The 25,634-nt window shown below is 52.3% G+C and overlaps 8 protein-coding genes across 8 annotated transcripts; 5 read left to right on the forward strand and 3 right to left on the reverse strand.

Annotated features, from left to right (window-relative positions):
- The first annotated feature begins 2,373 nt into the window (after positions 1-2,373).
- Positions 2,374-3,972, forward strand: IRC22 (Increased recombination centers protein 22). Its single transcript, XM_062887227.1, has 3 exons — positions 2,374-2,607; positions 2,747-3,204; positions 3,258-3,972. Exons 1-3 carry the CDS (start codon positions 2,536-2,538, stop codon positions 3,538-3,540), a joined length of 813 nt encoding a protein of 270 aa, XP_062747023.1. The 5' UTR covers positions 2,374-2,535; the 3' UTR covers positions 3,541-3,972.
- A 675-nt stretch (positions 3,973-4,647) lies between these two features.
- Positions 4,648-5,097, forward strand: QC762_203355 (uncharacterized protein; the record flags this gene model as incomplete). The annotated part of the gene is made up of 1 exon (XM_062887228.1): positions 4,648-5,097. One exon carries the CDS (start codon positions 4,648-4,650, stop codon positions 5,095-5,097), a length of 450 nt encoding a protein of 149 aa, XP_062747024.1.
- Positions 5,098-5,877: 780 nt separating this feature from the next.
- ucp12 (putative ATP-dependent RNA helicase ucp12) lies at positions 5,878-10,307 on the forward strand (the record flags this gene model as incomplete). The annotated part of the gene is made up of 2 exons (XM_062887229.1): positions 5,878-9,838; positions 9,906-10,307. The coding sequence occupies 2 exons, from the start codon at positions 5,878-5,880 to the stop codon at positions 10,160-10,162; spliced, it is 4,218 nt and encodes a 1,405-aa protein (XP_062747025.1). The 3' UTR covers positions 10,163-10,307.
- A 2,787-nt stretch (positions 10,308-13,094) lies between these two features.
- On the forward strand, positions 13,095-13,922 carry QC762_203380 (uncharacterized protein; the record flags this gene model as incomplete). The annotated part of the gene is made up of 2 exons (XM_062887230.1): positions 13,095-13,464; positions 13,520-13,922. The coding sequence occupies exons 1-2, from the start codon at positions 13,256-13,258 to the stop codon at positions 13,920-13,922; spliced, it is 612 nt and encodes a 203-aa protein (XP_062747026.1). The 5' UTR covers positions 13,095-13,255.
- Positions 13,923-14,180: 258 nt separating this feature from the next.
- Positions 14,181-15,647, forward strand: QC762_203390 (uncharacterized protein; the record flags this gene model as incomplete). The annotated part of the gene is made up of 1 exon (XM_062887231.1): positions 14,181-15,647. The coding sequence occupies one exon, from the start codon at positions 14,181-14,183 to the stop codon at positions 15,645-15,647; it is 1,467 nt and encodes a 488-aa protein (XP_062747027.1).
- Positions 15,648-15,998: 351 nt separating this feature from the next.
- QC762_0034400 (uncharacterized protein) lies at positions 15,999-17,846 on the reverse strand. Its single transcript, XM_062883268.1, has 3 exons — positions 17,606-17,846; positions 16,885-17,552; positions 15,999-16,791 (listed from the first exon to the last, which is right to left on the reverse strand). Exons 1-3 carry the CDS (start codon positions 17,751-17,753, stop codon positions 16,447-16,449), a joined length of 1,161 nt encoding a protein of 386 aa, XP_062747028.1. The 5' UTR covers positions 17,754-17,846; the 3' UTR covers positions 15,999-16,446.
- Positions 17,847-18,262: 416 nt separating this feature from the next.
- Positions 18,263-18,808, reverse strand: QC762_203395 (uncharacterized protein; the record flags this gene model as incomplete). The annotated part of the gene is made up of 1 exon (XM_062887232.1): positions 18,263-18,808. One exon carries the CDS (start codon positions 18,806-18,808, stop codon positions 18,263-18,265), a length of 546 nt encoding a protein of 181 aa, XP_062747029.1.
- Positions 18,809-23,511: 4,703 nt separating this feature from the next.
- Positions 23,512-24,420, reverse strand: QC762_203400 (uncharacterized protein; the record flags this gene model as incomplete). The annotated part of the gene is made up of 1 exon (XM_062887233.1): positions 23,512-24,420. One exon carries the CDS (start codon positions 24,418-24,420, stop codon positions 23,512-23,514), a length of 909 nt encoding a protein of 302 aa, XP_062747030.1.
- Positions 24,421-25,634: the final 1,214 nt, after the last annotated feature.

The following is a 25,634-nucleotide window of genomic DNA, read 5'->3' on the forward strand; positions in this document are numbered from 1 at the left end:
ATTCCACTCGTTTTAGTTCATCGGTTTCAGCGCTTGGCTAACAGGACCATCGGAAAATTCTCCCCGTTTTGGATCTCCTTGCATCATACCTCGAGTGTCGTCTTCGCGTGCGGCTCAAGGAAGCTTGTCGATGCGTATCGGGTCGGAAGCGTCGATGCCTTCACCATATCAGCAAGCGTGCTCTTGGCAAGTTCTGGTCACGGGGAGTAGCAACTCTCCTGTCTAGAAACCTCAGACCGTGCTCCGATGCGCTGCGAGTTGATTCAACGTCCAAATCAAAGGGTCCAGTGCCATCCCGGCAACCATGGTGCCCCGGGTGCTCGTGGTGGTACGTCTTGAGATATGTTGAGGCGCACGTCATGCATCTCGGTCGCAAGCAGCTGACGCTTATCGACTTCCCGCCAGTATCCGGTCATCTTTACGGAGCTGCAAGACCATCGCCTGCAGCTACCCGTCTTCAGACAGGGGCTATCCCAGATCTCGGGACACGATCAAGAACAAGCTCACCCGCGGCCTGGGATCGTTAGCCGTTGACAGGCTCGCCCTGCCGTGCTGGTTCGCATTAGTGGCCCCCCCTTGAAGAGCTCTTCACCTCTCCCCAGGACCCCTAAACCCACGGTCCCACCCGAAGAAGAAGTACCCAGCTCTTTCTTAGCGACCGTTTCTGGAGTTGAGACAAGCAGTCCCGTGGACGTCATTCCGCTGTGGCTTCCCGGTGTGATTGGTTTCACTGGTACCTCGACATGCTGCAGCTGTTTCTTCCGAACACATGAGTGCCTTCTCTCTGGGTCGGCCATCCCTCCCTCTCCTCGCTTGAATGACGAGGCTCTGTTTCGTTTCGCAGGGCTCATCAGCCAAGACAGACCCCTGGTTGGGATCTTTCGTTTTTCAGGGTCCAAGGACAATTTCTTCACTTTCCCAAGGCTGTGTCACCGCACACTTGTTCGGTAATTTTTTCCCAGTTCTTGGTTTTGGACACCGAACCCCCGGCTTGCTCGCCCAGGGCCAAACGCAGCTGGGGACCCTTCAGCCCAATCATTTCAATCGATAGGCAGCACACGGGGGAGAAGCTAAAAAGCTAGGTTTGCGCGCATTCGATGCTGTCACCTCTTGATCCTGGCCTTCTAGTCGAAAAGTTCGATCACGATGAACCCCTATCTTCTCTCGATCGTGACCCCCGGGAGATTTATCCTCTGCTGTGGCCCCCAACATTCAGCCGTATGGCTTTGATGCCCGTTCCAAGTTGATGTCATCTCCGCCTGCTGCACGTTTCCCGAGTCCGCAGTCATCGGGGTCTCCAGTCTGGCATCGATCGATAAGCATGGGGAGGTTCAGATACTTTGCAGATCGATCATTCATAGGAAAGCTGTGTTGTTCAGATCAGATATGACCGAATGATTCTGGAGACCAGTTATCGTCATGAGATGGACATTGCAACAGCCGGTTACGTCACGACGCGGCGGGGGTTTGTGTCCGACTGTGCTGCTGTAACAAAAACAACAACAGAAACACCGAACAGTCATAATGGTCATATCTTGGATGCAATTCCAATTCGCTATCTTTCCAGCGTTTATTTCTTTCTTGCTGCAACAACATCTCCATGATCTTCCAACCTCCCTCAGCACATCGTCTACTCTCATGTTTTTGCTCAACCAAGTTGGGGGAGCCTTTAACTGCAATCCTGCTTGGTTCCGTAAGCTCCCTTTACGCTCTGGTCGCGGGCGGTGTACAGAGTCCAGTTGAAGCCCCCTTGGTCCAGATATCATACTTTTTAATTTTTTTTATTTATTAATTTATTTATATATATATCTTCTCATGGCCATGATTGATTGGAAATGCTAGACTAATTCCTATACAAGCGATCACTTACCTATGTGCCTGCTCAAACAAGGCATGCTGCGAAAAGAAGGGTCTGTTCGAGTCAAAGGGTGCTTGATTAATGTGCTTGTTGGAGACATCACTTTGGACGCCATGTTAGCGGATGAATCTACCTAGACTGAATCATATGTATTAATGAAAGACCTTCTCAGGGTGAACAATACAGCTCGTCTCTTTGGAATCAGTTAAGGGGTGGATGTCTGGGCAGGGTTAGGCCACTGCAACTCAGGGTTGAACATGGAGAAAGACTGCTTGAGGCCCTTTGATGTAAGCTCATGAGCTGAAAGTCAGTCTCTCTGGATGGATAGAGCACAACACAGATAAGATTTCCTCACACTTTGTAGCCAAGCTTACGCCAACAGATACAGAGCTGCCAGCAGCAAAGTGAATTCCGCCAAGTGAATTATCGTGGCTGGCCTCGATAGGTGCATCTTGGGAGCCACCCCCCTGTTGATAGCGCTCGGACCAGCATTTGGGAGCTGTGACGCTAGGGGGGGTGCCACTCCAAGGCCAGATTGCACACATCACTTTTTTACGTGATCGACTGTCACACTCTCTGCTCTGCTTGCTTCCAAGCTTCCTCTTGGTACTTGGATTTTCTTCTTCATTCTTCTCTTTCTCAACCTCGTCAACCCCCCGTCTGGAGCTCGGCACACAATGGTCAACTTCAAGTGGTCTTCTCTTGCTCTGCTCGCTCTGCGCGCCGCCACCGTCTTTGCTCAGGACGATGTAAGTCCCAATGGTTCCGTCATCGCGCCACCTCACCTCGACAGCTCGAGCTCCCCGTCTAGCTTCACCGTCGCGCAAAACTATCAATTGGCATCGCAGCTTCGATATTTGCAAAGGCTAACGTAGCATCAACCTCCAGGCCGACGCCGAGCCCAATGTTTCGACTGCCGCCGAGACCCCAGAGCTCAAGGCCGATATCGAAACCACCTTCCCCGACTCTGATATCTTTGGTGTGAAGCTCGTCAACAACCGCATCAACAAGGCCCTCATTCAGATCACCAACAATGAGGCGACTCCAATTGACGTTGTCTACATCGGCGGTGCTTTCAAGACCACCCAGCCCCTCCCCGAGGATGCTCCTGCCTGGGGCGCCATTATCCGCAACTTGACCGCTGTCAAGGTTGAGGCCTCGATTCCTCCTGGTGGCAAGCACCAGATCCCTTTCCAGTTCACTCAGGATATGAACCCCCAGGATGTCATTCTTGACCTCATGGCGGTCATTACCCACGCCGAGTCCGGTCACGTCTACCAGGTTCTCGCCCACTCCGGTCCCGCCACCATTGTTGAGCCCCCTACCAGCATCTTCGACCCTCAGATGTATGTGTTTCCGACATGAGCCTGACCGATGATGGTTACTAACTCTTCTCCAGCATCTTCCTCTACCTCTTCCTCACCGGTCTCTTCGGCGCCACCCTCTACTTCGTCTACAAGACCTGGATCGAGGCTCTCTTCCCCCAAACCCGCCGCGTTCCCGCCGTCAAGGGCAAGAAGGTTAAGAAGGTTGAGGTTGAGCCCCTCTCTGGCTCCGAGTCGGCCGGTGCCACCAGCACTGGTGCTGACAAGGACTACGATGAGGCCTGGATCCCCACCCACCACATCAACCGCCCCGTCGCCAAGCGTGTCAAGAGCAGTGCCAGCGGCAAGGCCAAATAAATTTGGACCAGTCACGATAAATAGATGGGAGGAACGAGCGTTGGGACAGGTTGACTCCTTGTCCTTTCGGGTGTAAGATGGGTTTTGCGGTTATAGCGGGGTTGGTTTGGCAAGGGTAGGTAGGGTGCATTTTACAAATCTGGCGGGCATTATTTATACAAATTTTACTTGCCTGGAAACTGGACTGGGATATTGGGCAGGTCTGTATGATGAAGTAAGAAAAAAGTTGGGTGCGTGCTTTTTTGTATGTACTATATGCTTCGTATGTTGGTCTGGAATCTATGAATTAATGTCTGATGTTGAGCGGTAGGGTATGACACGTGGACGCGTTTGGGATGGAGGGGACGTGTTTGAGGTTGGAGATCTCGTGTATCTTGCAATGGGTGAACGGGCATGCTTCTGAATGGGACTATATGGCATGGTATACGTTGGAGATGTTGAACTGGAGCGCGTTCTGCAACATGTGGTTCTGTAGGATACCAGTCAGACAGTTGAGCCCATCAATGGGTGGCATTCAACGCGTTAAAGATTGCGAAAAACATCATGCGACGTACAATTCAACAGCGATCAATTGATCCACATACAAAAATCGCAAAAAATCGCAACAAAAAAAAAGAAAAGAAAAAAAGACCAAAAGATAACGGACTTCCCAAACGCCCGCGGAATTGTTTTGATGTTTGGGTTAAAAACTGGACAGGTTGTACGCGGTAGTGGGAGTTTCCAGATGGGGCGGGCACTGATCTGATTTCTGGGTAGGGAAGGGAGGATGGGTAAGGAAGGGGGGGATGGGTGGGGGGGGGCGCCAGGGCAAGTGCTGTGTGATTTTACCGGCTGATTTAATTCCCCAATTTAATCCTCATTTTCTTTTTTTTTTTTTTTTTTTTTTTTTTTTCTTTATTTTTTTTTTTTTTTTTCTTCTGCATCTGTCCTTTCTTTCTCCCATTTACAAACAAAAACCAACCTGCAAAGAAAGAACATTTTTCTCTCTTGAGGAATTTTACTTGCTCAATTTATTGCGCAATTGTTTGAAAAACGCGCGCCGATTTGAACTAGACAGGACAGCAAAAAACAACCAAGCAGCAGCTACCACCCCACCAGAACAACAAAATGGCATCCACCGCCCCAGACAGCGGCGCCACCCCCGTCAAGCGCGGCCGCGGCCGCCCCCCCAAGCCGGAGCACGAGAAGAAGCCGAAGCCGGTGCCTAGCGGGCGTGGGAGGGGAAGGCCCAAGGGGAGTGGTGGTGGTGTGAAGAAGAGTGCTGCGGCGACGCCGAAGAAGACGGAGACGACGGCTAGGGCGAAGGCTATGAAGGCGAATGCTGATAAGGTGGAGGCTGAGGCTGAGGCGGCGAAGGTTAAGGCTGGTAATGCTGGGGTTACAGGGAAGAAGAGAGGGCGGCCATCGGGGGGAGCGGCTACGGTTAAGAAGACGGAGAGTGTTAAGAGGGGGGGACCGAAGGGTAGGGGGAAGAAGAAGGAGGTTAGTGAGGAGGCGGAGGAGGAGGAGGCGGGGGGGGATGAGGGAGGGGAGGGGGAGGGCGAGGAGAGTTCTTAGGAGGACTGGAAGGGACTGGAGAGTGGTGAGGATGGGGAGGGGGAAGAAAGTGATGAGGAGGAGGAGGACGAGAAGGAGGAGGAGATGGAGGATTAGGGAGGGGGGTTCGTCTCTTTTGTATGGTGTGGGTTATTGGGTGGGGTTAGGCGTGTGAAAGTGCGTTATGGAGTTTACTTATCTGCTAGGGAAGTGTCGTGTTTTTTTGTGGGAGATCAAAGGCTTTTTGTTAATTGATATTTATTTTACCCAGCGATTGTCACGTCGATGTCTACCGCAATCTGTGCTGGAGGGGATGCTTGATGGTGCTTCTCGATACGCAAAATATATATGCAGCTACCCCGAATGCTACTATCCGTCGTGATCCCGTGCAAAAGGCCCAAGCGCTTCTCTTGAACCTCTGCCAAGCAATACTCTGCTCAACCCTGTTAAGCCTCAGGGGAGGGGCATCCAATCACTCCCTCGCCGTCGAACCTTTTGCTTTGCTCATTTCTTCGATAATCCTTTGCGCCCTTTCAGGAGAATTTCCCTCTTACTTTCTAGGGAGCTCTCATACGACTATGGAGAGCTGCGCACGACGACTGGTTTCATTCCGGGGGTCTTTATTCGACACGACGTGAGAAAAAACAAAATTCACACCCTTTCTTTGCACTGATTCATTCAGCCTGTTTTTTTTTTCTTTCTTTTTTATAAACAAACAACCAACAACAACTCTCTCCATCAACAATCCACATCAACAATCCACATCACCATCAGTTTTTATTTATCAACAACAGCATCAAAATGGCCAAACACAAGAAAACACCCGCCCCAGCCCCACCACCACCGGCAGCATCATCCGCTGGGAAGAGCTCGTCATCGAGCGGGAAAAAAGACACCAAGAAGAAACCCCCAGCAGCCGAAGACGACAGTTTCATCGTCTTCACCAACTCAGACAAGGACCCCAAGCGCCGCACAGGCGGTGGTCCCAGCAAAGGCGGTCCTTCCTCCGCTGGTCAGCAACAAGAAAGTATTGACTCTGGCCCCCCAAAACCAACAGTCAAGCAAATCATCGGCGGCGCTTCCTGGACAGGAAAACTACCAGTCAATCTCCTCTCTGAGCACTGCCAACGCCAGAAATGGGATCGTCCAGAGTACAACACCATGAAGACCAAGGATGGGTTTTCGGTTATCGTCTCTTTATCTGCTCGCAACCCGAAAACGCAAGAAGTGACGAAATTGCCGCCTTTTAAACTGCCGCCTAGTCATGTCCATTTGGCGATTAAACCGACTGCGTTGGAGGCGAAGCATTTCGCGGCGACGTATGCGCTTTTTAGGGTTTGTAGTATGAAGAATATTCATATGACGCTGCCGCCGGATCATAGGGGGTATTGGAAGGAGTTGGAGCAGTTGAAGAGGGAGGATGTGAAGGAGGGGAGGGGGTGGATGTATGAGGCTGATCCGTTCCAGGCCTTGAGGGAGAGGGAGGAGGCGAAGAGGGAGGCGGAGAAGAAGAGGGCGCAGGTTCAGGCTGCGAGGGAGAAGCAGCTGCAGGAGCAGGCGAGCTTTGGGGGGGTACCGATGAGGGGACCGGGTGGGGGGTCGGGAGCGGGAGGAGGAGGTGGTGGGGGGGCGAGTAACTTGATGAGGGGTTGGGCTACGGTGCCCAAGATTGAGATGGGTGGGAAGACTAGGACGCAGCTGGAGGAGATTTTGAGGAGGGAGACGGTGTGGAATCCGCATGGGGTGGTGATGACGGAGAGGCAGAAGGGGGAGATTGTGAGGGAGTTGAAGGGGCTGGGGTTTAGGCAGAGCCATGTGGAGGAGGCGGTGGAGGAGTGTAAGGATCGGGAGGAGACGTTGGAGTGGTTGTTGGTGCATATTCCGGAGGATGATTTGCCTAGGTGGGCGCTGCCGGAGAAGTATAGCGCGGGAGTTACGGTTGCTGCGACGGATTTGAGGAGGGAGGGGGCGATCAAGCGGTTGGCGGAGTCGGGGTATTCGGTTGATTTGGTGAGGAAGATATATGATGCCAATGGGGGTGATGAGGGGAAAGCTGCTTGCGCTCTGCAGGAGTTGCTCTTGGCGAGCGGGAGTGGTGAGCAGGAAAAGGCGCAGGAGGAAGAGCTTGATACCTGGAGGGACTCGGATGAGTGCTGGGAGGAGGAGATGGCTACTCTCGAGGCGAGCTTTGGTGATCTCTACTCGAGCAGCTCGCCTGAGGTGTGCAAGATTCGGCTGGAGGGGGTTGTCAACGGGACTCACAAGGATGTGGAGACATACTTGCAGTTCCGAAAGTCGCCCGAGTATCCTGCGCAGGTCATCTTGGCCATCGAGGCCCAGCTTCCGGCGTACATCAAGTTGAGCATCATCAAGAAGGCGTTGGCGTATGCGAGGGAATCACTGCAGGGCGAGGAGACCAAGATTTATTTTATCGTGGATTGGATCCAGCAGAATATCAACGAGATTATCGAGAAGCCAGGCGCTTTGAGAGATGTTGCGGCAGTGGCATCGGCTGCCTCAGAAGTACCAAGACCGGTGGTCAAGTCATCACGGAAGCGGCAACGGTACCCGAAGCCCATCAATTGGACACCAAACCCGCAGAGCAAGCAGGAGTGGTTGGCCCGGACAGAGGCTCCCAACTACAAGAAGATGGCGGCGCAGAGAGAAAGACTGCCGGCTTGGCAAGTCAGGCAGAGAGTTGTCCAGACTGTTCAGCAGAACCAAGTCACCATCATTTCTGGAGAGACGGGTTCCGGAAAGTCTACGCAGTCTGTTCAGTTCGTTCTGGATGACCTGTACGATCGGGGTCTTGGCGGGAGTGCCAACATTATCGTCACCCAGCCCCGTCGTATCTCTGCTCTCGGTCTTGCCGACCGTGTGGCTGAGGAGAGATGTACTCAGGTTGGGCAGGAGGTCGGTTTCTCGATTCGTGGCGAGCACAAGACAAGCCCGAGCACCAAGATCACTTTTGTGACCACTGGTGTGTTGCTCAGAAGATTGCAAACTTCTGGCGGCAGGGTTGAAGATGTGGTGGCATCTCTAGCTGACGTCAGTCACATCGTTATCGATGAAGTCCACGAGCGTAGCTTGGACACGGACTTCCTGTTGAGCATTGTTCGCGATGTTCTTTACAAACGGAGAGATCTCAAGCTTATCCTCATGAGCGCCACTCTTGACGCGTCTTCGTTTAGGGATTACTTCATGGTAGACAAGCAGAACGTCACGGTCGGTCTGGTCGAGATCGCGGGCCGCACATATCCTGTCAATGACTTCTACCTAGACGACATCATCCGTATCACTGGCTTCAGTGGTGGAAATCTCGGTGGTAGGAACGACTACTACGACGACAGCGCAAACCAAGCGTCTGGCAGAGATGTCGACCCCGTCAACAAGATTATCCAGAGACTGGGACACCGGATCAACTATGACCTGCTTGCTGATGTCGTCAAGGCAATCGATGAGGAGCTGTCAAGCTTGCAGAAGGCCGGTGGTATCTTGATCTTCTTGCCCGGCGTGGCAGAGATCAACAGAGCGTGCAACGTCCTGCGATCAGTCAGCTCTCTTTACGTCTTGCCGCTTCATGCCTCGTTGGAGACCAAGGAGCAAAAGAAGGTGTTCTTGTCACCGCCACCTGGCAAGAGAAAGATTGTCGTCGCCACCAACGTTGCTGAGACGTCCATCACCATCGACGACATCGTTGCCGTTATCGACAGTGGTCGTGTCAAGGAGACGTCGTTCGACCCCCAGAACAACATGCGGAAGCTGGAAGAAACTTGGGCTTCTCGGGCAGCTTGCAAGCAGCGCCGTGGCCGTGCCGGTCGTGTGCAAGAGGGCAACTGCTACAAGCTCTACACACGAAACCTTGAGCAGCAGATGGCTGAGCGGCCTGAGCCTGAGATCAGGAGAGTTCCTCTTGAGCAACTGTGCCTGGCTGTGAGAGCGATGGGTATCCGTGATGTCAGCCATTTCTTGTCTCGGGCGCCGACGCCCCCTGAGGTGACAGCGGTCGAGGCGGCTATCAATATGCTTCGTCGGATGGGCGCTCTGGATGGCGATGAGCTGACGGCTCTTGGTCAACAACTGTCCTTGATCCCAGCTGATCTGAGGTGCGGTAAGCTCATGGTTTATGGTTCGATCTTCGGCTGCCTGGACGACTGTGTCAGCATTGCCGCCATCCTCAGCACCAAAAGTCCCTTCTTGTCGCCGCCAGACAAGCGTGAGGAGGCCAAACAGGCCAAAATGCGCTTCGCTAGAGGCGACGGTGACCTGCTCACTGACCTCCGCGCCTACCAAGAATTCGACGCCATGATGTCGGATCGCGTGCCTCAGCACCGCATCCGCCAATTCTGCTCCGAGAACTTCTTATCCTATCCCACCATGTCAGACATCTCTTCCACCCGCACCCAGTTTTACTCCAGCTTGACCGAGATGGGGATCATTCCCCGTTGGTATAACCCTCAAGCCTCACAGCAACAACAGCAGCAGTCGATGGTCCTCCTTCGTGCGTTGACAGCCTCTGCATTCTCCCCACAAATCTGCCGCATTCAGTTCCCCGACAAGAAGTTTGCTGCTTCCATGGCTGGTGCGGTGGAGTTGGATCCCGAAGCAAAGACGATCAGGTACTTTGCTCAGGAGAGCGGGAGGGTGTTTATCCACCCCAGCAGCACGCTGTTTGACTCGCAGGGGTTTTCGGGGCACGCGAGCTTTGTGTCGTATTTCAGCATGATTTCGACGAGCAAGATTTTTGTCAGGGATTTGACGCGTAAGTTTGTCCTGTTCTTTTTGAAGTGGTTGACATGGTGGGCTAACAAAAAAAAATAAAAAATTAGCATTCAACGCTTACACCCTCCTCCTCTTTTCTGGCGCCATTGAACTCGACACGCAGGGTCGTGGCCTGGTGGTGGACGGTTGGTTGAGACTGAGAGGCTGGGCGAGAATCGGTGTCTTGGTGTCGAGGCTGAGGGGCGTGATCGATAAGCTGATCGAGACAAAGGTCGAGAACCCGGGTGTGGACTTTGACAAGCAGAAGCAGGATGTGATCAGGTTGGTGGTGAAGATGATTGAATTGGACGGGATGGATGCTTAGATGGGATTAGATAAAATGGGGTAGAATAGAGAATGGATGGATGATTTACGAACACTGTTGGGCTGTCCCAGGTGGTCGTGGTGGTAGATGCAGCTTGGTTATTATCGACAGCAAGAGGGGTGACACTGGAAGGAGCAAAGAAACCATGGTTCGTATATTGGGTCAACCTCACAGCTTCCAGCACCAGCTTCAATATTCTTCTACCAGGGCGTCCTTGTGGTCAGCACAAATGGTTAAGGATGTGGGAGCTTGCTGTTACTGCCACCCCCCCCCCCCCCAAGCGCGAGCTTGCAACCGATAGCTCCCGAGTTCGATTCCGGAGTAAAACCCACCCTAATAGGTTTTCGTAGCCAGCCACCTCTTTCAGACACTAGTCTAGGCAGGTTAGCCAGTAAGCTTTTTGGGGTGTCTAACATGAGTTAACCTATATTATATTGTGAGTTATGCCTTTGGGAGTAAAGTACTAGGCCTACCAACTACATTTTAAGGCATAATGCATAATATAATATAGGTTAACCTCTTTGTGCCTATCAATCATTTTGTCGTGAGGGTAGCTGGTTAGGTGGTTGGTGATGTGATGTGGAAGGGTCGTTTTTGTTGTCGAGGTGGGGTGTCATGCCTTCCTCTGTAGGAGGATGGGGATGGGGATGATGACATGTTTGAGAGGTCTGGCTGGTGAGTTCCCTTCGACTCTGCGGCCTGTTTCCCGGAGTGGTTCTCTCGTCGTGGACAAGTTCTGGGAGACTTTTTCGCCTGACCACACACTTTTCTTCTTGGATGAATGCTCTAACTGTCTACATCGCGCAGATCACCTTTTGCCCCAGCATTCTTCGCTCAGGACGATCATCGGTGTGCTGATCAAGGTATGCCTCTTGCTTTTTTGTTCAGGTGAATTCAACGAGGGGACAAGGCTGACACACTGCCTAGGGCGTCCGCCGGTGTACGAGCAACATCACGACGGGCATCGTTTCATCCCAACACTCCACCGACAAAATGTGCCAGATCACGCTCATCCACACCACCCCTGCGGTCACCTCATGCCCCTGGTGGCCTGTTGCCGGGGTGCCACTCTTGTTCCGCTTGACAACCACACCTTCGCGTACAGTTACTGTCCCTACTTCACTTACGATGAAGATTTCGAGAACTTCAAGTGTCCTTCAAGTTGTTATTGCCGGGTTGAGGGATGGGATAGTGCGCGGTGGGGGGTTAATTTGGAGAGGTTCAAGGCAGCCTCGAGGCCGGACCGGAGGAGACTCGAGTCCCCATCCTTGAGCGGTTATGCGAGGGCTGGGAGAGGGCATGAGGATATGGTTTTGCAATTTTTGAGCGAGAAATGAGTATAGCGTAGCGGCATTGGTTTCTGTTTCCGTCCAACCTCTGAGATTCACCCCGAGCTTTTGCTCTTGACGACCAGACCAAATGGAAGTGAATCGTTGCGCCCTGCCTCAAGTGAAAGACCATGGTCCTCTTGAGGTGAATCGATGACGAGTGGTTCTTCTCGTCACAGAGGAAGTTATACAAGCAGCTTCCTTTCAGTCTTCAAACTCTTTCCTTTTCCTCTCTCGATATCCATCAGATACATCAACGGGATCCATCAGTCAGGTACATCTTCTCACTACATTTAGCTTCATCACTCAACCAGTTCCACGTCTCACCCACCACACACCAATCATCCACCTCGAGACAAGATGTGCGAGAACAGAATCTGCAACTACGTCTGCGGCCATACCGACATGGACGTGGTCTACTGCAGTGCTGCCAAGGCTATCGCGCCTGGTTCGGCCCTTCGCGTTTGCTGCGTGAACGTCACTTGATAGGTGCCTCAAAAGAGAATGTAAACCGTGCTGCTGTCAACCTCTGTGTTGCTTGCAATTCAGCTACTTATCGAACGTAAAGAAATAGTTAATAAGCATTAGAAGATAGTTAAGAGACATTAAAACATGGTTCAAAGGCTCTTGAAATAATTTGATGGCCTTGCAAAATAATTTAAAGGCTTATTAATTATCTTTCATGCCCTTTTACCACTTAGGTACTCAAGCCCTGGAGGTTATTTTGATCTGTTGGTGTACAACCTCTCAAGCATGTGCTCTGTTGACTTTGTCAAGACACACGAGCTGGCAACCCGTGGAGCATTTTGGGGATCTCACTCGGCCTCGGAGCAACGTCGTCGACCACTCCACCCCGGTGTCAACACCATGTGCCTATTCACCACGATCTCTCACACTCTCCCTCATCATCGCCAGACAATCAGCAGAGTCGGCACAAACGCTTCTTTCTTTCCGCATTTCCGACAGAGACTCTCATCAGCCCTTCCTCACCATCACATCTATCAATCTTCAGAAAAGACGTGTGAGACTCGAGATACCAACTACGGCTGCGGTCACACGCACGCTACCACCATCTACTGCGAGAAATTCCGAACCCATTCCCGGAAGCTCACTTCGCCACTTCTGCGATGAGGTCAACCACAGGGAGAGAGATTTCCACGGATCAGAAGTGTTTGTTGAAAGATTGCCAGTGGGAGGGTCTCGATGGTCTGGTGTCTTTCCCTGCTTTTGAGCGACCCCAGACGATACGCTCATAGCAAGGAAGAGCAGCATTTCTTCCAACAAATGAGCTGCCGACGACGGAGCTTCACACAAGAGATACGACATAAAATGGAAGCTAGTTTACGACCAAGGAGAGAGAACGCAAAAAATGCTGGATCATCAGCAGCAGAAGGACAGGAAGAAGGACTCAGAGACATCGTCCCCCTACCACACCACCTGGCACTACAACAGTACTTTTCCATCACATATTACCTTGGGCCCTAATCACGCCATTTCCCTCAAGCGATACCCCAATCCCCTTTCACTTAATAGCACCATTTCTCTCACCTATCCCCCAAAAGATCCGAGCAATGCTCCAATAAAGAACCAATTTTCTTCACACATTTTTGTCTCTTCTCTGTGAGTGAACGTTGCCTGCTGACTAAGCACATCATCCCACCTCTCAAAAAAGGGGGTCACAGCACCATTTCGTCTCTCATCTCCACTTCACCAAACAAAGGAGTTCACCACTCACCCGTTCACTTACCAGCAGCCGCCACCAAAAATGACAACCCCCCTCCCTCCCCTCCCAGGCAATTACGCCACAGCCCTTAACCTCATCGATGCAGCCCACGCCCAAGACCCCCGGCCCGGCCCCAACGACGTCCCCTACGAGCTGCACTACGCCCAAAAAATGACTCGCTGGCTGGCCAGGCGGAAAAAGGATGCGTCGCCCGCCCTGCAGCTGGCCTGTCGAGCGCAGCATTTTCGACGGTATATCCCCCCCCTTTCCCCCTCATAAACACTAAACTGATGATGTGAAATAAAGCTGGGAAATCCCCCGCTCAACCTACCCCATGACCCGGCCGGGCTACCTCACCTGGCGGGCAAAACAAAAGTCTGTCGCTGCCACCCAGCTCACCGAGCTCCTGTCCTCAGACGAGATCCAGCCTGGGCTGGACAAAGAAGAGATTGAGCGTGTAGCTGCGCTGGTGAGGAAAGAAGACCTCAAAAATAACGAGGAGACGCAGGTGCTGGAGGACGTGGCCTGCTTGGTGTTTTTGGACGACCAGTTTGATGATTTCGAGAGCAAGCCTGAGATTGACGAGGACAAGATAATCAGCATTCTGCAAAAGACGTGGGGGAAGATGAGCGAGGAGGGGAGGGGGTTGGCGTTGGGGATGGAGTTGAGTGAGAGGGCCAAGATGTTGGTCGGGAGGGCGCTTGCTTAGAACTGATAATGATAAAGCATGAGAGAATCGGCGTGTGTGATGTGTGTTTTGGTGGTGTCGGGTGTCGGACCCGCGGTGCTCGGGGGTCTTTGTCCCGAAGATCGGTAACTTCGGCCGAGAAAAGTGACGTCGCTTCGGTCGGCGGTGGATGATATCCCCGGTGTAAGCCCGGACTCTTCACCTCCTCGCTCAACAACCAACATCGGTCCCATCTTCATCACAAAGTAAACACCAAAAAAAAAAAAAAAAAAAAAAAAAATGTCCCGCAAGATATCCCCAGCAGAACTATCCCAACATGATTCCCCCAGTTCCCTCTGGCTAGCAATCAACGGCCTAGTCTACAACCTCACCGCCTTCGCCCCCTCCCACCCGGGCGGTCTCCAAATCCTCCTTCAACATGCCGGCCAAGACGCCTCAGTCCCCTACAACAAAGTGCACTCGCCCTCCCTAATCCGGACTTCCCTTTCTCCAACAGCACAAATCGGATCATCTGACTCGATCCAAACCCCCGTTCCCCAGATATTCTCATCTGTGCCCACCAAGCCCCCATTATCAACCTTGATCTCCCCCCACGACTTCCCCCTCGCCGCCATCCCCTCCCTCACCCCAAAGGCAACCGCATTCATCTCCTCCGCCGCAACCGACTGCCTCACCCACCGCGCCAACTCCTCCCTCTACTCTCACCTCACCCTCCGCCCCCGCATCCTGATCAACGTCTCCACCCCGACCACCCGCCTCGTCACCACCATCCTCAACTGCCCTGTCTCATCACCCATATTCATCTCCCCCACCTCCCTGGGGAAAATAATCCACCCGTCTGGTGAAAAGGCCATAGCACTGGCTTGTTCCAACCTCGACATGGCCCAAACAATCAGCACGTCTGCATCCTTCACCCTGTCGGAGATTTTATCTGGGCAAAATACCTCTCACCCGGCGTTTCTGCAGTTGTATGTTGATAAAAACAGGGTTAATTCTGAGAGGGTGATTGAAGAGGCGGTGAGGAATGGGGTCAGGGCGGTGATGGTCACGGTTGATGCGCCGGTGCCTGGGAAGCGGGAGGCTGATGAACGGATTCCCACTGCTGCTGGGGGGGAGACACTGGCTCCGATGGCGGGGACGGCAGCTGCTGTTGGGGACGGGAAAGGGGCGGCGCTGGGGAGGGTGATGGGGGGGTATATTGATGATTCGTTTTCGTGGGAGGATTTGGGGTGGGTGAAGGGCTTGTTGCCGGAGGGGGTTAAGCTTGTGTTGAAGGGGGTGCAGACTGCGGCTGATGCGGTTAGGGCGATGGAGACGGGGTTGGTGGATGGGATTGTCATTTCCAACCATGGAGGAAGGAGTCTTGACACTGCTACCGGGACGATTTTGGTGCTGTTGGAGCTGCAGAGGTGTTGTCCGGGGGTGTTTGACAGGATGGAGGTGTTGATTGATGGGGGGGTGAGGAGGGGGACGGATGTATTCAAGGCGTTGTGTTTGGGGGCGAGGGGGGTGGGCGTTGGGAGGGGGGTGCTGTGGGCGTTGGGGGGGTATGGGAGGGAGGGGGTGGAGAGGTATTTGGAGATTTTGAACGATGAGCTGGTGACGACGATGAAGATGTGTGGGGTGACGAGTTTGGAGGAGTTGCACCCGGGGTTGGTGAACACGAGGGCGGTCGATCATTTGGTGCCGGAGAGGGTGGGTGAGGAGCATCCTTATGCGAAGTGGAGGAGGAAGAGTAAGTTGTGAGGCGCGAGGTGGATTGTGTGAGTGGCGGTGGGCGGTGACGACGGGAGGTCGAGCTGATGCTATGGGCCGACTGAGCGAACATGAGGAGAAGAGGCGGGACACCAAGAGACAGAACCACGGTATATTTACCACCTTCCTCACCCACCTTCCAACAGCAGCCCTGTAATCTTGACCAGGGCGCCACATTTCGTGGTCAGGACAAATGGTCAAGGTGGAGGGGCTGCTGTTACCTTCCCCCGCCGGGAGCTTGCAACCGATAGCTCCCGAGTTCGATTCGAAGTAAAACCACCGGGGTTTTCGTAGCCGGCCACCTCTCCCAGACACGTGTCTGGGTGGGTTGGCCCGGTAAGCTTTTGCCCTTTTTTTTTTCATTCTTTTTTTTTCATTTTTTTTCATTCTTTTTTTTTCATTATCTTAATATCTGGTATTTTTGCTATTACCCAGTTGAAGACCTCTGTTGTTTTATTTTTGACTTTTTTGAGGTGCAGGAGTTGTGGGAGTCTCGAGTGTTTGGTTTACCATGACTTGCGACTCGACCTTGAGCTTCTCAACTCAACGCGTCTTGCTCGCACTGTTACATGTCCACCAAACAAACCTACAAAACCCACATCAAGTCAGGCAAACATCGTCTGAAAGCATTATTCTACATACCACTTGAAAGCACAAGCACAAACAAGCAATGAGAACAACTCACAGGAATCATATCCTAGGCATTACCCTAACCCTATTCCCATCCTCCGCCACCCCTGACAACAGCAAAACAAAAGTCAACAAAACAAACCCCCTATTCCCACAACCATCACAACTCCTCCTCCCCATCCTCAACAGTAGCCTGATAACAACCCTTATCACCCCCACCTCCTTCCACCTCAGCCTCATCAACATCCATCCCCCCATCCAACCCTCCAAAACCCCAAGTCTGCCCACCTTGCACCGTCTCAGTAAAATAATCCTGCCCCTTCTCCCTCCCCTTCCCTTTATCCCTCTTCCCCCTCGTCCCCTCCCCCACCTGTTCCCTCTCCCTCTCTTTCCCCTTACCCTTAACCTTCCTACTCCGTTCCCCAACCTCCTCCCCCGTCCTCTTCTTCCGTCTCGAAATCTGCTGCAACCGAGCATAATCCCCCTCATCCAACTCCATCTTCACCTCCTCCCCTTGATCCTCCACGTTATACCCTCCCTCCCCAAACTCCCCCTCCGGATCCCTCACCCTAACAGCATCACAATGCCGCCTCCACACCCGTTCGGCAAATCCAAAAGAGGCCTTTTCCTCCCGTCTCATCATCTCTTCTCTCTTCTTCCGATCTTTTTCCTTTTCCTTGTGGTGGTGGGAAGAGTTTGCTGTGAGGATAGCGTAGTCGGCTAGGTACCCTACTGCGGGTGTGTATGCTGGGGCGCTGGACATCATTTTGTCGTATTCGCCTATTGTCATGACGCAGGGTTTGGTGGATTGGGATTTTAGGCGGGAGGTGAGGTAGGTTTGGAGGGGGGAGGTGGTGGTGGTGGTTGTTTCGTGGGTTGGTGGTGGTGGTGGTGGTGGTGGCGGGTTAGGGTGAGGAAGAGGGGTAGATTGATTAGGTTGCGGGAATGGGCCTGACACGTTGTGGTCTGGATTTGTCCATGGATCACACGCCGGTTCAGGGGGCGGTCGAATCCCCTGTGTGAACCAATTATCCCAATACTCTTCGTCCCCTTCCGTGTCCCGCGCGCCGGCAGGTCGAAACTCAGACGACGGCATCGTCAATCCGATGGATCCGGTCTTCCAAAACCAGGAGCTCAGGGCTGGAGGCTGCTGATCTGACATCAGAGGCTGAAGAGTCGCGGTTTGACGAACCTCCTCCTGCTGTGGATAATATTGCCGGTAACCACCCTGATACTGCCCCTGTGCCTCCAACAACGACTGCGGTCCTGCCAACAGTTAACACCACCCCAGAACCCATATCAGCATTCCCGAAACTCACCTCTACCCCCCTCCCTACACCCCTCACACCTCCCATGCCCACAAGCAACCTCATAAACAATCTGCCCTCCCCCCACAATATGCCCCCCACAGTACCGCCCATCCCGATTCCCAAAGTCGCACTGACAGCACATCCACGCTATTACCATGATGGTCGGTAACACCACAGCAGCAAGCTGACAACAGCTTGCCAGCAGCCAAAAAAAAAAAAATCTAATCAGAAACAAAAAGGGGTAAAGAGTTAACCAAAAAAAAGAAATGATCAGGTCAAAAGAGAAGAAGAAAACGGCCGAGAGCCCTTTTATACACACACACACACACAACACTCGCACTGCACTGGCTACCAGCAGCATCATGCTGTGTCTTCCCGAGTCACCTGTGCGCCCCCATGGTCCCCTGTGTCACCCTTGACACAAACACCAACAACACGGGAGGCTGCACATAGGGGCGCCTGTCACGTACAACCAACCGGCCGCAGGACCATGGCACGTTTGAGGTTTAGAGCTATCCATTGAGAAAATGATTTGGTCTTGGAAATACTCGACAGGCTTAAGATAACTGCTTAATGACGCTGATCAACCGTGGTGAGGCCTTGAAAAGAAATACCCACGCTTCCAGAAATGTACCAAGCCCTCCAATCCAGTGTATGAAAACGGCCTCAAAAAACATAGGCAGTGCCTTGAAACATAAAGACGAGACGTCTAGAAAGCCATCGAGTAAGCCTTGGAAGAGAGTGAACGATGCTCCAATAGGCAGTTGATTGACCGCCAGTGTTGTTGGATTCGTCATTGCCGTCAGATCCTTGCTTGTCGTTGGATCCGCCATTGCCATCATTCTTGACAGCAGCTGGAGACGCAGCCGGGGCTGGAGACGAGCCGTAGGAGCACGCAGGAGACGGGCCCCGATTGCGATCGGTAGGTGCACCGCTACCGCCGTTGATACCGCTGTTGGTGCCGCCGGGAGGTGCAGTGGCATCCACAACCGCAGCCATGGGTGTCTCTTGGGCGGGAGGCTGCGGGGGCACCAAGATGGGTTGAACAAGAGGCACAGACACAGGGCCATGTTGTTCCAGACCAAGTGCAGGATCGGTTATCGAAAAATCGGCAATGCCATCAGGGAGGCCGTCGGGGTAGTGGAACGGAGGGCTTCTGGGGAAGAACCCCGGTTCCTCATAGGGAAATTCGACGTTGTGGTAACCTCCCATTGCTATTGTCTGTCAGCTCCCGAAAGGTGAGAGCAACGAAAGAGAAACATGCGCAGCTCAGGATCTTGCGTGCAATCCTTGCAGCATCTGTGGCGACCTCGGGTTCCTCTCCCACTGCAGGTATCATTCGTGCATCTACCGCCCTCTTCGATTTCTGTCCCGCATTTGCAACAAAGACCATGGCCTGCCCTGGCAGTAACAATCCCGGTATACGCATGGCTGGGAGGAATAGAGTGTTGGTGCAGAGCTGGCGGCGGTCCAGGGATCGGTCGCCTTTGCCTCGCTGCAGAGTTTGGTTCAGGACCGGCCCTGGGATGGACAGGCTGAGCAGAGGCTGCGTGCGGAGCTGAAGCAGTGGCAGGGGTGGACGATGGAGTGTCTGAAGCACATGTTGAGGGGGTCTACAAGAAGCTGGAACGTAAGTGGTTGTGGTAGATGGATGGCTTGGTGTTTAGAATGGGTGAAAAGTCCATCCTCGAACTGAGTCGTCCTCAAAAAGTGCATTTGGGATTCAATGTGTGCTAGAGAAAGGTACAGTTGAGTTGAGGAGGAAAGATCAAGGCAGCGTCCACTTGGACGACAGGCGGAGTGGACCTAGCCCTGGGAGGCTCTATCTTTGCTTGAGATCTCAAGGTTTCTTAAGACATTTAGTCAGTGTTGGAACGAGATCAGCGGCATTGGCCAGTCATCGCGGTCCATTCAGTGCATCTGCAGCACATCCACGGTCTTCCCTGATAACGGCAAAAATTGCCGCATATAATCTGAGTGGCATCTTCTGCTGGCTGGGCGTTGCCGAAGGACAAGCATTGGGTCTGACGTAGGGACATTCACAGGGGTGAATTTCTAAGTGACAACTGCGCATCTTCGCAGAGCTGCGGAAAGTATGAAGGTTCTTGATAGAGTGGCGAAAAACGGGCCAACTTGAAGAGTTGCGAGATAGGTAAGGTGGTTGGATGGGTGTTGTTGCTGATGGGAAGCTGGCAAGAGTTCATGCTAAGCTGGGGAAATCACTGGCAGTCCTTAACTATCTACACTGAAGAACATACTGGCAGCAATTGGTTCTGTCACATGGAGACTGATGTCAAAGTCTGGATCTCGCGGCTGTAGTTTCCTTGCGTATTCAGTTTCATGCTTCATATTCTTGCCCTTTTTCCTGTTTGCTTCCACGTCACAAAAGTATCAAGAGTTCTCTGCTGCAGCCAGAGAGTTTCTTCGTCATACCTCAATGTACCAGTATAAACTGCCTTGTCATGGCCATCATCAACTCCTCCACTTGCTCTCCATCACCATCACCGTCTTCATCTTCTTTCCATGGCACCAGCATCTGCAAGCGAGCAACACTCAAGCAGCCCATCCTCCACAGCCTTCACCAGTTCTCATCGACTCCAGAGTCTTATCGCAGATCACGATGTCCGGAGCTAAAGGAGGATGGTACTGCCCTACTTGCAACTTCCTTTGGGATTCGAGCATACAAAGATGCCACGACGAGGGATGTCGCGGCCAGCCACCGCTTCAACATTCTCCGCAGGCTGTGCATTATCCTGCGCCTGCACAAGCCCAGAACCCAGCTGGCTACAATGCTGTTGCTCAGCAGCAGCAGGCATACCAAGAGTCGCAGACGCAGGCGTATGCACCCCAGCAACAGCAGGGACAGCAGCTTCAACGCGCGCACCAGTGCTATGCCCCACAGCCCGGTCAACAATACTACGCCCCAGGATATTCACAAGCCCAGTCGAGCCAGCAGGCTTGGGTGCGGGCGGAGGTTTACTACTATCAGCAGCAGAATCCCGCTGCGCAGTCGGGAGCTCAAGCGTATGTCGCTGGACAAGGTTATCCTGGGCAGCAACAACCGCAACAGCCACAGCAGCAGCAGCAAAATCAAGTGCTTCCGCCCCCTCAAAGTGACTGGGTCTTGGATCCCGTTAGTCGACGCTGGCGTCCGCCGAATAGCTTTGGCGGACAGGGCGGCCAAGGGGGACAGAGCCAGTGGTGGGTTTTATTTCCATTGTTAGTTTGCTTGTGTCTGTGATCTTTATTGTTTAGAGTCTTTTAATATCTAGTATATGCTGCCTGGTTGTACTTTTGTTGGTTTGTTTTACATTCCCATAGCCCCTTTTTTTTTGTGGCTCCCTCTCTCTACTCAGGGGGTGATGTTGGGGAGTTGTTGCTGGGCAGTGCGAGCTGTACAATAGAAAGCTGTTCAAGGTACTTTCCAAACGGAGGTTGAATGAAGGGTAGTAAACAGTAGTGTAGAATAACTGATCGTGATCCTTCGGGTCTGTTTGCTTTTTGGCCGCTTGGACAGGTCAAAGCTTGCCAGCAGAGATATATTCGAAGAAAATACTACAGCGTGTCCCTTTTATTGATTTGATGACCCCGGCGTGTTCTTGTCCACATGGCGAGGTGAAAAATTCGAATCCTGATACCATGTTTGCCACTAGTGCTCATCTGAAGCCTTGCCGTGAGGCTTGTTTGCAGACATAAGAGAGGCGCTATCAGATGACATTCTCAAGCTTCCTCGGTCTCTTTCTCATCCGATTTTTCTGAGCTTTTACGGCTAAGTTGGAGGATTTAGTTGGGCTGGAGAGGGTGTTTTCTTTCGGCGGGGGGCGATAGATTTCTTTTGTCTGGCGGGATTGGGATGCACCTTTTTTTGGTAGGACTTGTTTTGACTGGCCGGCCGGTTTTGTTTACATCACCCCTTTTTCTGCTGAGCGGAATTTCAGGGGTGATTTCGGTGAGTTGTCGGCAGGGTGATGGTGATTTGTGCAGGCTGCTGGACAGATGAGAAGGCAATAAAGAGTATAGGGATAAGAGCATTGAGTGCACAGCGTCTTATGATTATAGACCTATCAGTACTTATTGCTTTGTGTTGTGTGACGACGGCGATGTCAGCTCTAATGACCTGGCTCCCAAATGCTTAATTTTGTCAGCCGCTTTCTCTTATCTCTAAATTTTAAGGGCTCATAAGGTTATAGTTATGCGTTAATGTACATCAAGGTTATGTCGTGGTTGTGAAAGCACCGAGTGTTATCTTCTTTAATTATGAGTTCTACACCTTCCCATGAGACAAAGACATCTTTCTGGCCAGTCGGTCCTCCCTCATAGAGATTAGATCTATTCAGGCTTACTTTCATCACAAGGTTATAGGCAAGCTTGAAGTTGACAGAGTTTCCCTTCCAACTTAACAACCCTACAAGACTCCACTTGTTGATCCCTTGTCTCTCGTGCTACCCTCGTGACTTGCGGTATTTCTGGTGGTTCAAGGTCATTCTGTCGCCGATGTTCAGATGCTAAGTCATTCCAAGCCATCTGACTGGATTGCTATGTCATGCTATTACACCAAATGGTCCGATTACCAATTTCACTCGTTTGCTTTGTTTCAGGAGGTGAAGGTGAGGTGGTTATTGTCTTCAGACGGTGTAGCCTCAGTGGCTCACTCTTCCAACATCCGATATTCTTCTTACATTTGTGGCTATAAGAGGCCCATTCGGTAGCCTCTCTGTAATCTACATCATTGGTCTTCAGAACCACCGAACTTTCCGGATCCCGTCATCTTCGCATGTTCGTCAAGGTCTTGGTCGTTGTTGGTTCGAGTACACCCCTAAAAGTCTTTCTACGACGGCTGTTAGCCATGCCCAACTGAACTTGTGTTTCTTTCTGGACTGATAGAGGTTTTGTTGATGAAGATGTCGTGGACTGGCTGTTGGGTAATCCCTTGGTCCAGTGAACTTCAAAAGCAAAGAACCGCCAACAACAATCAGAAGAACCACCAACAACAACAACCAGTGATCATTTCAGAAACAGGGAGGACTGGCACATGGGTTGATACATGGAGCAAACATCCTTGTCCCTTGACACCATTCTTCATGTGGGTGTTGTTGCTGTTAGTGGCTTGATGTTTGTGGTGGACGCCACTGATGCTTGGCTTCAGGTGGGTGGAAGAGGATAGGGTGACTATACCGAGTTGTCAGCGGGTGTGGTGTGTCGAATTCAAGTTCAGCAGGGTCGTTTAGGCCTTTGGTGGATGTTTCATGAGGTGTAGTGGTTACTGGGGAGTAATTCCAAAGCCTCCCATGACAAATCTCGATCACAAAATCAACACATCCAAAAACACAAACAAATCCACTCGAATCAACATCAATATGTCAAATCTACCATAAATACACCCTCCCCCTTCCCTCCTCCCATCCCCTCCTTCAACACCAACACACAAATTTCCCCCATAAATACCAAAAATCCCAAATTACAACCGACAAGACAACAAAACTCCAAACACACACACAAACACACACACACACACACCACCATCCGACAGACAGAATAGTATCAACACCAAAAGACAACCGTCGCCTGAGTTCGACGTATCGGGTATCATCGACCAACAGTAGAAAGACAAGAGGAGTATAAAAATAATGCCAGAAAAAAATACAATAAACATTAAAAGCAGAAAAAAGATTCCACTGCAAAACTCCTTTTTGACCCGTCCACCCTTCCTTCCCTCTTAACCCCCCACCCTTCCCGGAAAACGTATGTACAGTATATGCATACAAAGATGATTGTGAGAAACGAGAAGCATGTCCCAGTTTGATGCCGGAAATTTGCGCGGAAAATCACCGAGTATATAAGGGTTGTATTATTTTCGAACTGGGGGTGTAGTAGTCGAACAAGTAGAAAACCGTGATCGTCTTTCGAAGTCTCCGTTATATCATCCCTGGTGGCGCACTTGGCTCGCCCTGCTCTGTCCTCGCTGGCGGCTGCGAGCCCGTGCTTGATGCTGGGTTCTTGTTGTTCGAATTAAGCCCTCGTTTCATCATCTTCCCCAAAACGGTCACTAGTTCACAGGCATCGTTGAACATGTCGTTGTCGATTCCTTCCGTGGCGTCATAGACCTGGGCGACTGTCTCCTTGGCCAATTTTCGACTTCCTTCGAAATCGTGGACACATTCGTATAAAAAGGCAGCATACTCTGTCTTGACGGACAGGCGTAATGAATGTGAGCCCCACAAGATCTTGTCGGCAAGTTCGGCAGCCTCCTTGAAGTACTGATGGGCTATTGGTAAATAATCGCCGGGCTTGAGAAGGAACGCTGATGGTGACTCAGGACCAAAGCCTGGTGGTGGCCCAACCGGTCCTCCTTCAAAATTTCGGCTTGGTTTTGCGCTTGATGGAGCACCGCCGTCATCCGTCGCGACTCCCTTGCCCTTGTCCAGTCGTGATTGTGGTGTATTCTGGGGGTCCGGTGTGTTGACGCCCATCGAAGATACCGGGGGCGTGTTGTGGAATAGGACGAAAATGTGGTAGAAGGAAGCACGCAGCTTGTATGCGAGCACCTTGAGTTCGGTATAGGCTCCCACCATGGGCACCACATACTGCTCCAGCAACACCAATCCTTCTCGAGAGAGCCATATTATGTGAAATGACAGATCCAGTTGGGCTGATGTGGGGGTTCCATCCGGTCGTCGTTGTTTCTTGGCCTTGACAAGCTGATGTGAAAGGTTGATGGAGAGTCCCAGGATCTTGTACAGGACGGAAGCAAGCAGGGGGTTTTCGTGCTCGACGGCCTTGGCGGCCTTGCCGAGAAACTTTTGATCAACTTCGGAGGACGCCATGAAGCCAGACGGAGGAGAATGGGTCTGTGACCTCTTGCCCTGTTAGGAGAACGCAAAGCAGAGGAAGGGCCCAGCTACGGTGAAGCTATGCAATGGGTTGGTGCAACCGAGGTGTAAAGAACAAGTAATGCAGGGCCGGTCCTATAAGAAAACCGAGAGTGCGGGTGACTGGTGGTTGCTTGGGGCTGATCGTATTCTGCATCAAAAGTCGAAAAGCATCCGAAACGGGAGGGGCTACCTGGTCTGTGTTTAGTATAGTCAAAGAGGCTCTTGATCCGGCCTCGCCGTGGAGCCACAATCAAGCGTCACGAGCCGCAGTCCGAGGAATGGCTCCGTTTTAATTACAGAAAGGACTGTAAAGTTGCATGAGAATCTGGTGTCGGATGTTGAGCATGACGATTGGAGGAGTACTGACCAATATGATACAGCGAAAGCGGGCAGCCTCCCAAAGCGCAATTTGTACAAGTTGAACAGCGAATCGGCAGCCTCGTGAAACAGGCAAGACAATCCGTCGTTAGGAGCGAGAGGACAGGAGGAAGAGTCGAGGCTGGGAGTCAGAGGCGGTGGTGGTGAGTGTGCGGTTTGCGAGACTGGGCATGGCGACGACGTCCGGGTCTCGATGGCATGTGTCGTTTACCCGCAATGGCAGATGTCAAATCCTCCCCAGGTTCTGCAGCTGCGGCAGCAGGAGCGGGAGAGACCGCAGCAGTTCCAGCAGCAACGAGCGGCAGCAGCACAAACGCAGACGCCGTTGGACGTTGAGGGGATCCCCGTATCGGTGGACCAGGGGCAGAGCGGTCAAACCGGCGACCCAGAACTGGCGATGACGGCCCCGTAAAATCAAGGCGAAAGCACACTTGGGGCTGGGGAGGTCGAGGTGCCAGATGTGGAGTGTCTTTGAAACCCCTGGAGCCGTGACAAGTGGTAGCGTCGCTTCAGATGGCCAGCTCCGGGAGCCAAGTCGAGAACGGGAGCCGCGGTGGAGTCAAGGGCCGGGCGCGGCGGAAGTCGAAGTGAGGTCAAGAAGCTGAAGTTCACGATGGGATTTGAGGTCGCAGACGGGGTGAAAGGTGAAAATACCAGGTCGGCTGCGGGCTCATGCAGGGTGAGGTCGGGGAAAGTAAACAAGGGGGGTTTTGAGCCCCGCGTAAGCAGGATTTCGAATGTGAGTGTGGGCGGCGGCAATCTAGCCAAGAGTGGACGAGGGCAAAAGC

This window comes from Podospora pseudocomata (genome assembly GCF_035222375.1).
Source record: "Podospora pseudocomata strain CBS 415.72m chromosome 2 map unlocalized CBS415.72m_2, whole genome shotgun sequence".
Taxonomy (NCBI): domain Eukaryota; kingdom Fungi; phylum Ascomycota; class Sordariomycetes; order Sordariales; family Podosporaceae; genus Podospora; species Podospora pseudocomata.